Source organism: Gadus morhua, chromosome 20, assembly GCF_902167405.1.
Source record: "Gadus morhua chromosome 20, gadMor3.0, whole genome shotgun sequence".
Lineage (NCBI taxonomy): Eukaryota > Metazoa > Chordata > Actinopteri > Gadiformes > Gadidae > Gadus > Gadus morhua.
Genome location: NC_044067.1, coordinates 1,642,498 through 1,654,543, shown reverse-complemented (window position 1 = coordinate 1,654,543; position 12,046 = coordinate 1,642,498). Strand labels below are relative to the sequence as shown.

Sequence of the window (12,046 nt, the reverse complement as noted above, 5' to 3'; positions counted from 1 at the left end):
TCTTCAACAATCACCATAGACACGTTCTATTTAGTGTGCCTTTGTCGACTTGCCAAAGAATTACAATTGAATTAAAAGAACAAAGCATGAGAATATCAGCCAATACCTCACAGCAACTTTTATTTGTACATCCAAAAAACAAGGTCAAATTTCTCACACTATATACAGATATTCATACAGTGTTTATACACATATTACATAATTTGTACACAAGAAAAATATACATAAAAATGTAAACCTTTGTATACAAAAAATACCTTAGACAAATTAAACAAAGACCGATAACAAAATGTGACTAGAATATTAGCTCATCCTATCATCTTTAAAAACAGTAATACAGTACATTCAATGAGTATAGGAATTTGTCAACCATCTCTGATTTCAAGCAGTTACAATTGCCTACAAGCCCTGTTAATTGTTGTTCTATGTGTGTCGGGGAGCCAGTCGTTTCCATGCTATGTGAATACAGCAGTATTGCCTTGATTGCCCAAACCCAAGGAACATTCAATCCAACCTGAATTTCAGGAGCACTGTGTGTTGCCCTTCTGGAGAAAGCCTGTCGTCACCTCTGGCGGCGCTACGCGTGGACACTTTAGTAACGTGTTGCCTCTTTGGAACCAGGAGAAAGAGCTGGGCCTTCTCACAGGTGGGACTGGGCTCGAGGGAGACTGAGCGCTGATAGTGACGGGGACGACCGGCTGGGTGAGATTGCAAGCGAAAAGGCAAAAAGACAGTTCAGGGTGGGGTGCGGGACATGTGACACACCGGCGGCCTCGTCTAGTCCTGTTCAAAATAAATATGAACGCGACAGATCCACACCCGTCTGCTGCACAGAAACCCGAAATGAAATGAGCGTATGCAATGCGTGTTCGTCTTGGATCTGCCGGCCCCGACCGAGTCGGGATCGCCGTGGAGACTGTGCGTAGAGAGGGAGCGTCCTGCTGGGGTTTAATAGCTATCAAAAGTACCTTCCTGACGGCCTATCAGAACAAAGGACGAGGGGGGGGGGGGGGGACAACGGATCCTACCCACAGTGCACTAACATTTTGATAGCCATTAAATAACAAGACACGTTCCACCAAACACGTTCCACTTTTCAAACAACTTCAATCCATCGCTGATCAATAATTCACCAACGGACCCCCGATGTAGAGACTGCTACTCAACAGACCTAATACTCAACAATGTCTGAATAATTTAAGAGGAGAACCACGACGCCCGGCGGTGGTACTGCTGCAGGAGAGCTCACCCGACGGGACCCCGGCGAGAAGACCCCCGCTTCGCTAAAACTTTGTTTTTAAGAAAGAACCCGCTCGGGTCACCATGCATCGCTGCCCCTAAAGCCACCTGGTCCTCACGCCTTCAGAGAGCCACACAGTGCTGTCGCCTACGTCATGCGGTCGCCCCCACCTCTATCAACGGGGACCCCCACTTCTCAGACGTGGGGCTCCCCATTCCCCTCCACCCACCACCGGTAAACAGTGTTCCACTGATCAGGTAGGCCGGGCTGTTCTTAGTGGGGGTCCACAGCTGAAACTTTACCGCCCCGCCCGCCACACTGGCATGATTCCATGTGTACCCCGATTAGCACAACCCCCCCTCCCTGCTGGGCGCTCGCCCTCTATGTGGTATGACCCTGGAGACGCAGAGACCTGATTGGTCTATTCTAGTCCATCAGAAGCTGAGCAGACATTAAAAGACGGAGAGAGAGAGAGGGAGAGAGAGAGAGAAAGGTCTTACGACAGTAATATAGGTCCAAACGTTGTCCTGGTCCACAGTGGCCTGCTACATTTAGGAGGAGACCCACACTACACCTCACGGTACTAGAGAGTATGACCATGGATTTATTGCTTTAGGAAACCAGATTTACTCACACATCTTACGAGGCCACCAATATGGAGACCCACGGCCTATGGTGAGGTCAAAGTCTGTCCGGACAAACTGATAAAAAGAATCCGCTATATATTTACACACGCACGATATAAAAAGAGCCGTTTAAAAGTAGCTTGGTGAATCTTCCGTTCGTGGGAAAGCTTGACAGAATTTTCATGATACCGGTTAGAACGTCGCGGTAATTGTTATGGGTCACAAACATTACGAACTATACTCCGTCTTTCCAGGGGGGGACTAAGGAGGGTTTGAGAGAGCAGGGTGGGGGTTTAAGAGAGCAGGGTGGGGTACGATCACATGAGAAGCAAGGCAGGATATGGTTCGTCGTTATGGAACAGGAGCCGACCGGAGAATAAGAAAACAAATCGTTGATTGAGGCGTTTAAGTGAATGGATTCCGAAGCGCTGCGTTTATCACTAAATTGGGAGTAATCTCTAAAGGTCATTCACACCCGTGTGTTCACAGACCCGCTGCCCCCTGCTGGTGAAACCACAGGGCTGCGGGGCCTGACCTCAGCGCCAACTGACTCTCATCCCTGAAGGGAAAGCAGATGGCTGCCGATTAAAAAAAAAAAAAGGAGAAGAAAAATGGGTCAAATAAGCTGTGCAAAAAAAACAATATCAAATTTAAATCAGAACAATTGTGCACCGTTACCACGACGCCTGGAGCAGATGAAGACAGGGGCCGGGGGCCAGAGAGCGGATGTCCTCCTCCCTCAGGTGGGGGAGGGCCGGGGCCCGTCCCGGGGGGGGGGGGCCCGGCCAGGCAGCCAGTGTTCAGTTGCTCTGGGGGAAGGGGGGCGGGGCGCTGTTGGCACTAGCCCCGGCGGCGCTGGCCTGGGAGCAGCCGGCGGGGGGCGCGGTGGAGCTGTGGCTGGGCTGCACGTCCTTGGGGAGGCCGCTGGGGGGCGGGGCCAGCTGGTGGCCGAAGGCCGCGCTGAACTGAGGCAGCTGCTGCTTGGGCTGCGTGGAGGTCAGGAGGTCGTGCCCCCCCGCCGCCGGCGAGAGGGAGGGGGAGCGGCCGGGGGGGGCGGTCAGGCCGGCCAGGCCGCGCGGGGGGGTCGCTGAGAGGGCCGCCATGGGCTGGAGGGTCACTGAATGCGTGGCGGCGGCGGCGGCGGGCGGCGTGGACAGGGAGGTGGAGATGAGGTGGCCCTCCACGCAGCTCAGGTGGCCGAACGGCGAGGGCTCGCCCATGGAGATGGAGAGGCTGTTCCAGGGGGGGCGCGGCGGGCACGGCCCCCCGCCCAGCGGCGCCTCCAGCAGCAGCGGGGGGCCGGCGTGGAAGGCGGCGGCGCCGGGCGAGGAGATGTGGTCACTGTAGGGCGACGGCCCGTGCTCGCCGCCGTAGTGGCTGCCCCCCGGCGCCGCCGCCGCGGGCAGGGGGGCCGGCGCCGGCTTGCAGGCGTGGCCCTGGGGGGGGAGCGTCCGTGGGAACGTCCGCTCCGTCAGGGAGCTCTGGGAGAGGAGGGCGGGGCTGGAGGTCGCCCCCGCCGCCGCCGCCGCCGACGACACCGCCACGGAGGTCAGGCTGGCGCCGGCGCCGGGGGGCGGGGCCGAGGGCAGCGAGGAGGGCGGCGGCGGCGGCGGGGGGAAGTGGTGGTGGTGGTGGTGGTGGGCGCCGCCCGCCTGCAGCAGGCTGGCCTCCAGCTCCAGGCCGGGGAAGCTCTCCGGGGGCATGCGGCCGTTCAGCAGGTCGCCCATGGCCCCGGGCGGCGGGGGCCCGGGGAACCCCCCCAGGGCCCGGTGGTCCACGCCGTCGGAGGAGGCCAGGTCCCCCATGGAGCTCAGACACACCAGGGACTCGGGGTAGGAGCCCATGGCCTGCAGCGCCCGCACCAGCTCCTCCGCCTCCTCCGTGGTGGGCAGCAGCTCTCCGTTCTTCCCTGGGGGAGGAGAGACACAGGGGTCAGACAGGAAGCGTACACCGGGGGGGGGGGGGGGGGAACCCGCTCTGTCGTGTGCGTCGGTAAGAAAACACATCCTGAGGGCGACGCCCGTTTGGGTTACCGCCAACACCGTAAAACATTTGAACCGTCGGTGAACGATGACGTGTTCAGAAGATATCGTCTGATCGTCTGATCAACATGAATAGACAGAAACTGAGCCGCTGGAAGATCTGCATTCAACCTGATCCTTACCCGACTTGGGGAACGAGCACCGTACGAGCACATTTCTTTCTATATTTTCTACCGTGTTGACGTTTTTCGGAATATTCCTGAGACATAACAAAGGTTCCGAGATCATTTCCGCCAGGAGACCCCCGGAGTGAAGCCCCCCCCCCCCCCCCCCCGTCTAAAGCCCCCAGGCGCGGCAGCGGGCGTTTACCTTCAAACAGGTCAAAGACCTGCATGTCGTCGGGGAGCCGCGGCAGGACGTCCGAGAAGTCCTCCTGGTTCAGCTCCAGGTCGTTTGGAATGTCGGCTATTTCATTGGTGATGTCATCAGGCAGCTCGTCTGCACTCAGGTCGGGGGTAGAGGCGCTCCTGATGGACGCATGAATACACCTCCTATTAGCTCATGAATACACCCTATTACCTCATGGACACATGAACACACCTCCTCCTATTACCTCGTGGACCCATGAATACACCTCCTATTACCTCATGAATACACCTCCTATTACCTCATGAATACACCTCCTATTACCTCATGGACACATGAATACATCTCCTCCTATTACCTCATGAACACATGAACACATCTCCTCCTATTAGCTCATGAACACATGAACACAATCATCAATACAATCATGAATAAAGATTGTAAACATTCATTCACAGGATTGTAATAAATTGTGGTACCACCCTATGGTATTTAGTAGGGATGCCGGTACCAGTACTCGACTTGATACTTTGCTCATAATACTTGTAAAGGTTCTCCAGTACAACCGCTTCACGCAACGTGACGTTGAAGAGCCAACGGTGAACCGAAAACATTTGTTTTTAACGTGGTGATTAGTCCTTGAATCGAGTATCCCTACGGTAGTATTAAGACTATTTGCTCATTTAATTCCCAGGATAGTATGGTGGAGTAAGGCCACACACCTGATGCTGGCCTGGGAGGGCAGCGAGAGGCTGGTGGAAGGCATCCCCAGGTTCCCCTGGGGCAGCGCCGGGGGGATGGGCTTCTGGGGCCGGCGGGGGCCTCTCCTCCTCTTCTTCTTGTGTTTCTTGGTGAGTGCCGGGGGCTTGGTCTTCTTGCGGGGCTTGCGTTGCTGCTGCTGCTGCTGGTGCTGCACTCGGCGGTTGCCGTCCCCGCGCAGGAAGTTGTCCTACGAGAGGAGGAGGAGACAGGGTCAGAGTGCGCCTCGAGGCCTCGGCTGCTCAAAGGCACCAGGTCCGATATGAACTCCGGCCTCGACCCAGGGTTACACATTACAATTACAAACAGTTATATATTAAAACAATTACATTTACATTTAGGGCATTTGGTGTATGGTTTTATCCCAACAGTTCATACACACATTCACAGCAGACTCAAACATGCAAGGTGAGTGCCAGCTCATCAGGAGCAGTGAGGGTGAGGCGTCTCGTGCACGGACACCTACGAGCAACCGGGTATCGTACCAGCAACCACTTGCTTGGCTGGTAAAGATTTACACAAAGCTTATACAATTCCCCATTCAAAAGGTCATCCCATTTTTATCGTAGGACCCCTTCCATGGCCTCCCGTCGGCCTGATTAGCCAGAAGCGACTCCCATACCTGCTCTAGCCCCTACAAGCTGCTCAGGATCAAGCGAGTCAACGGCCCCAGGTACGAGGGCAGCGGCGCTCACCATCTTTTTGGCGTGCTCCTCGCAGAGAGGGGTCTGGTGGGTGATGTCGAACACCGGGATGGAGCACTGCTGGCCGTCGGCAAACTTGGCAGTGCAGCTGGAGAAGAGCTGCTGAGAGTGGTTCAACAGGATGTCTGGGGAGATCCATTAAGGAAAGACTGCAATGTCCCGGCAATGTCCCGGCAATGTCCCAGCAATGTCCCAGCAATGTCCCAGCAATGTCCCAGCAATATCAATGTCATTTTCTATAGGCACCAATACAAATCCAATAACTAGGCTGGGATCCTTTAATGTAACAATTTAAATTCAATCGTTTTGATCCCAGCCGGTTAACATATTTAACATATCCAGTGCAATATGGAGGAGACACCTCACTTTAGAGTCACTTAATTGTTTTAGCTTCAGTTAAATATATATACTTTTTATAGATAAACATATCTTATTACTTTTTGCTGATGTTAAGCTACTTTATCAATAATTAATATTTGTATTATGCTGTATTTTGTGTTGCTGTTGAGTTCCTTCTATTCTATATATTTGATGTTTCGCACTTAATTATTAAAACACCCAGATCAATGAAACATTTGACTGGAAAAATAAACATACACATTATCTTCTACACGCTGAATGGATCACTGAGCGCATTCCTGTCCACACAGCAGACGATGTGTAGTGGTGGTGGTGAGTGTGCTGGTTGAGTGTGTGCTGGTTGAGTGTGTGCTGGTTAGTGTGTGCTGGTTGAGTGTGTGCTGGTTAGTGTGTGCTGGTTAGTGTGTGCTGGTTAGTGTGTGCTGGTTAGTGTGTGCTGGTTAGTGTGTGCTGGTTAGTGTGTGCTGGTTAGTGTGTGCTGGTTAGTGTGTGCTGGTTGAGTGTGTGCTGGTTGAGTGTGTGCTGGTTAGTGTGTGCTGGTTAGTGTGTGCTGGTTAGTGTGTGCTGGTTGAGTGTGTGCTGGTTGAGTGTGTGCTGGTTAGTGTGTGCTGGTTAGTGTGTGCTGGTTAGTGTGTGCTGGTTAGTGTGTGCTGGTTAGTGTGTGCTGGTTAGTGTGTGCTGGTTAGTGTGTGCTGGTTGAGTGTGTGCTGGTTGAGTGTGTGCTGGTTGAGTGTGTGCTGGTTAGTGTGTGCTGGTTAGTGTGTGCTGGTTAGTGTGTGCTGGTTAGTGTGTGCTGGTTAGTGTGTGCTGGTTGAGTGTGTGCTGGTTAGTGTGTGCTGGTGGAGTGTGCTGCAGTGAGTGTGGTGGTGAGTGCGCCTCCGAAGGCAGGTCAAGGATACGCTGAAAGCAGTGGCGGGTGAAGGGCAGGGCGCTGCCCGAGCAGGCCAGGCCCTTGGTGCTGCCGCTGCAGAGCCCTGACTCTGCGGTGTGGGGCTGGCCCGCGGGACCGGCACTGGAGAGGGAAGCATCAAACCAGGGCTCAGTGAAACCCATCACATCAAGGAGCATCGGAGCGCCGTGTTCAGTAAGACGTCAAACAGTTCTACGTTTAAACACGGTGCCGTAGATCATCATCATACAGTCTTCACATCACCATCTTTTAACGAAGGGTTTTTTCTCCTAATTGCTTTTATAATTGAATAAAAGGATTGGATGCAAAGACTACTCAATGGTACATAGCAGAACCATCTACCAAGAAAACAAGCTTGAATGTTACTTGCAAATAGACCAATGAAAAGCTCAATCAGAGGCCGACACGTCCGTCACGGGACACACAGACAGTCCTGCGTACCTCGTGGAAGTGCTGGAGAAGTTGTGGAGCTCCTGGATCAGCTGCCCAGCACAGTTGGGGTCCTTGCTGGCTGCGTGAAGGAGGGCTTTGCGGAAGGCATAGCGGTATCTCTTCTGGCGCATGCAGGCCCTCTCCTGCCGGCACATGTGCTTGTATTTCTCCTGGAGGTACGAGCACAGCCTCAGCAGCCGTGTCCTCCGCGAGGCGCGCCCCGACTCCTCCAACCTGCGGTCGGAAGACAAGCAACCATCAAGCACCCATCACAAGCTCCAGTACTATCCCATCATGATGCGTTAGGGCGGCTGCTGCACTGACGCGTCCTGCGGTCTCCAGGAGCTGGGGAACGGCCGATCCCTCTCCAGGTCGGCGTCCTCCTGCTCCACGTCGTCCTCGCCGCTGTCCTCCGACCAGTCCAGTCCTGGAAGAGAGCGTGTTAGAGCGGCCCGGCCACACCCCCACAGCTACACTGGCGAGGACGTAGGGCTGGGCGATTCATCTAATTTTGTAATCTAATTGAAAATTTTCTTTTTTCTTTTTCATCAAATGTTTTATAGAAAGTGCAGAGCAGCTGGATGAATATCTTCAGTATTTTAGATTTCTACATTTTATATTTTACCATTTTTAAAGGCAAAATTTCGAAGTTCTCAGTTCCAAAGTGTTTTTTGGGAGACACTTGCTGAATAAAGACATCATGTTTTCAAACTCGAATATTGAGTATAAACTTGAATAATCGTGATTTCAACATCGACCAAAATAATCGTGATTATGATTTTTTTTTCCAGCCCTAAGAGAACGCTGCCTCTCTTAACCCCTTCGGACCACAACACCCTTCAGAACCCAAAGACTCATTAAGGGAGGCACCTAGATGTGGGAAGAGGTCTCCGTGGTCCTGCCGTCGCTTGGCGCAGAGCTGCACGAGATGCTGCAGCCGGCTGAGGGACGCCGGGGGCGGCGAGAAGCCCGCCGGCCGCATGACCACCACGTGCCTCTGGGCGGCGCTCGGCCCCTCCTTGCAGCTGCTAGGCAGGTGGGGGGCAGTGAAGGGGGGCTTCCTACCGAGGGACGGCCCGGGGCTCTGTGTCGGGCTGGCCGCTGCGGTGGGGGGGGGCAGCCCCGGAGGCAGAAAGTTGGGTGTCTGAGGTGGTACTGGATTGCATAATAAACCCTGCGGCTGTCCTGGTAGGAAAAAGGGCGGCACGTTGGCGTGCTGCTGCGGCGGCGGCGGCGGTTGCGGCTGAACGTGGTGATGAGGGTGGTGATGATGTCCTGAATGCTGGCGGGGGAGGTGGCTGTTGGTGGGGGCCGTGTGGATGCGGGAGGAGGGGCTAAAGTGCTCTGGGGGCGGCGGGAAAAGCTCAGTGTCATGGCGGAGTTTCTGATGGAGCAACAGTCGGTGGTTGGGCGGTCTCTTGCGAGCCGAGGCACTTCTCCGAGGAACGCCCATGCCCTCCGCGTCGGTGTCTTCCTCGGAAAAGGCGAAGGGGTCCAGGAGCTCGGCGTCCGCGAGGGGCAGCAGGCGCGAGCAGGGCGGGGAGGCCGGGAGCTCCTCCAGGACACCGTTGGGGACCTTCAGAGTGAGCGAGGGGACCGTGATGTTGAGGGCCACCGACTCCAGGTGAGGCCGGGAGCGCATGTCCTCCAGCGCCTCGTGCTTCTTCTTCCTCTCCTTCTTGGGGATGAAGCCCAGGACTTGCAGGTGGCTGTTGCAGTATCTGCGCACAAAACAAACACAACAGTATGTTTACGTCGCATACGGATACCGTGGCACAGGGCTTGCACATCGCGACGTCACGTCGACATGACCGCCTCTATGTTTGTAGCATAGGTGCCTTGGCCGCTTGGTAATTATGTTGCTAGACATGTTTCTTTAGTCTTTGTTTAGAAATCAATCATGAAATGATGTCTTTATGGGAAGACATTGTTGTGTATGAAAGTGCCACAGTGGTTCTCGACGTGGAAAAGTTCTCTTTAGCCTAGATATGGATTTTACAGTACTAGAACGCTCTTGAGTCATCTATGGCGGAGTATCACCAAAATATCTCATGAATAAATCTCATTCTGAGGACCGAGCCCTGCACAGTGGACACAACGCATCATATCATATTCATGTCAATATTGATGCATAAGCACCTGCGGTCCTCTGCCTTGGGGATGGGGTTGGTACATCGTTGGCTGTTGTACTTGGCCACATATTCACATTGCTTGAAGGGGGCGGTCTTATCCTCCAGGACGTGCCGGATACAGAAGGCATAGCCATTGAGTCTTCGCTGCTTGCAGAGCTTAGGGCTATATGAGCACAATGGCTTATTGTCCACCTCCGAGAAGTGTATGTGTTTGCCTTCATACATCACGTGACTCTTGTCCTTGAAAACATCAGCTGATGGGAGAAAATTGGGAACAAATCAGAGACACGCTTAAAATGTATACATCACATGCATTACATTTATTAGAAGAGGCAGAGAAACCTATGTAGACGCGCAGGGAAAGAAATACAGATAAGATAACATACATGCCACGGGTGAACCCAAGAAGAAATTATAACTGTTGCAGTCAAATATTGCCTAGAGGCCTAGAACACAAGAGATATCGTAAAAGATCACAATTATAAGACAATGGCAATAAAGCCATATCTTTGAACTTCTGATGCGTAATTAACTTGTAGATCGGCAACATCGTTATGGAAAGGAAGTTGTAATTGCTGCACAGACATGTAGCTGATTGTACTTTAATTTGCATTTTGGAGCTCACGTCTGCAAACCATTTCTAAACTACCTACTCAAGTGACCCATGTTTCTAGTGTAATGTGTGCATTATAAAATAGATATCTTAACAAAAGTGACATTAACTTAAATGTCACTTAACGCCAACGATTTTTAGGTTGTTTAAGTAGTGATGTGAGAGCTCATGCAGCGTACACATACATATTAATTAATTGTATGTATGTATAATACCTATGCATGTATATAATATATTTATACTGCATGAATTGTATATAAATATGATATACATACACAACTTAAACTGTATGCATGCATCTATGTATAATATGCATGTGTACTACTCATGCAGTATAGTCGTATGACTGAACTGTGACCAGCATTACGCTATAATTGATTCAGCACTAGCTAAAACACTTTATTACAACAATCGTAACTAGAAGCGATACATTATGCATGAAGGCGTTTTATGAAATTTCCAAATAATCACATGTACATCTAGTTGAATGACTATTTTAATAATATGCATAATAATGTTGTCTTGAGGTGACCACAGAGCTGGCTATTAGCAACATTAGCTCACGTTAGCCAACTAGCCTCATTACACCACACACAGCTGGCACAGCCAACTTACCCAAGGAAATCTAAATGTTATATAATTTACTTGTAGTCAGCTGCATATAACTGTTGGGTGGCTTCGTATCTTGTTGATAGACGCATTGGCGTACGATCCAAGCGGCGCTTGGAAGCTAACCCTATGTAGCTAACAAAGCTAAAAACACAACACAGTAGGCGGTAGCTAACCAGGAAACGGAAACATCAGCGGATGACTGCACTAGAAACATGTACTTAAGGTGTTTTATGCTGTTTGAAAACGTCCGTGTAAAATTCATATTCGATATTGTTTACCAGATAAATAAAAGGCGGACAAACATTTTTTATTTTTGTTACCAAAATAGCTTAAAAAAAAGGCCCCGTAGCGGACGGCCGAGGCCTTAATCACCAGGCCTTAATAAATACCCTTCATTCCGGTTGAGGGGATTCCATTCAACCCGTTGGTTTAGCGTATATACGGTCCTGCATGTCGATTTATTAAATGTACAAAGTGTATTTCAAGAAGACTAGTACTGCATTTTCTATGTCCTCCTTTCGATATACAATTAACCCAGCGCCGCCAAAATGGGCCTCAAAGCCACGGTCCTCGAGTACTTCGCTTTCAGGGCTCATGTCACGCAAAACCGGCCTGTTATAAATCGAGACCGAGGCTGTGAGCGCTGTGGCTTACCTTGAACTGGTCTAGGCTGTGTACGGTGTTCGCTCCAGACAGACGGAACGTCTCCTAGAAGCAGCTCGGCTATCGGTGCATCGAGACCACAGATATCAGGAGACTATCGGCGATCTTCATCCAACTCAATATATTTTCAAATACAGATGCACCTAAATTTTGATTATCCACAACAAATATTTGCAGTGGGGGGCTGCCGAGGATTTAGAGTCGAGTCCACGGCGGCTCCTCACAGCACCACTACAGGCACTGCGGGGACATGACAACAGTCCGGGGCAAAACAACAACCTCTTCTACCATGTTGGAAATTCAACTTTGTGAAAGCCCCAGCACTTTGGAAGTGCGATTTTATCACTGCCGAGCGCAGTGCCACGGTGTGCAGGCGACAGCCGTGTCTCCATCGTGCAGGTCAAGTTGTGCACCCTGTCACCATTGTCAGTGAGGAGTCCAAACGGCGTGAAGTTGTAACCTCCACATGGACCACGGCTGTCATCTTCTCTGTGAAGACCAACTCTGCCACTCAGTCTGCGGACTGTTGTTCGCTGCTGACGCCGCGCCTGGCCGAAAGATGTCTGAGGTCGGAACTACACAAGGAGACGCAATATCCCAAACAACATAGACACTAATGTCACCTTTTTAAAGCCAATATTAGAGAG

The 12,046-nt window shown here is 51.8% G+C and overlaps 1 protein-coding gene across 3 annotated transcripts; it reads right to left on the bottom strand.

Annotated features, from left to right (window-relative positions):
- Window positions 1-93: 93 nt before the first annotated feature.
- ino80da (INO80 complex subunit Da) lies at window positions 94-12,028 on the bottom strand. 3 transcript variants are annotated; one of them, XM_030344340.1, is made up of 10 exons: window positions 11,391-12,028; window positions 9,519-9,765; window positions 8,250-9,100; window positions 7,704-7,806; window positions 7,389-7,613; window positions 6,937-7,049; window positions 5,669-5,802; window positions 4,937-5,163; window positions 4,218-4,375; window positions 94-3,775 (listed from the first exon to the last, which is right to left on the bottom strand). In XM_030344340.1, the coding sequence occupies exons 2-10, from the start codon at window positions 9,734-9,736 to the stop codon at window positions 2,667-2,669; spliced, it is 3,138 nt and encodes a 1,045-aa protein (XP_030200200.1). In that variant the 5' UTR covers window positions 9,737-9,765; window positions 11,391-12,028; the 3' UTR covers window positions 94-2,666. The 3 variants fall into 3 exon arrangements, with proteins under 3 accessions (XP_030200200.1, XP_030200201.1, XP_030200199.1); XM_030344341.1 differs by lacking the exon at window positions 11,391-12,028 and adding an exon at window positions 10,740-11,372; XM_030344339.1 differs by lacking the exon at window positions 11,391-12,028 and adding an exon at window positions 10,770-11,372.
- Between the last annotated feature and the right edge of the window lie 18 nt (window positions 12,029-12,046).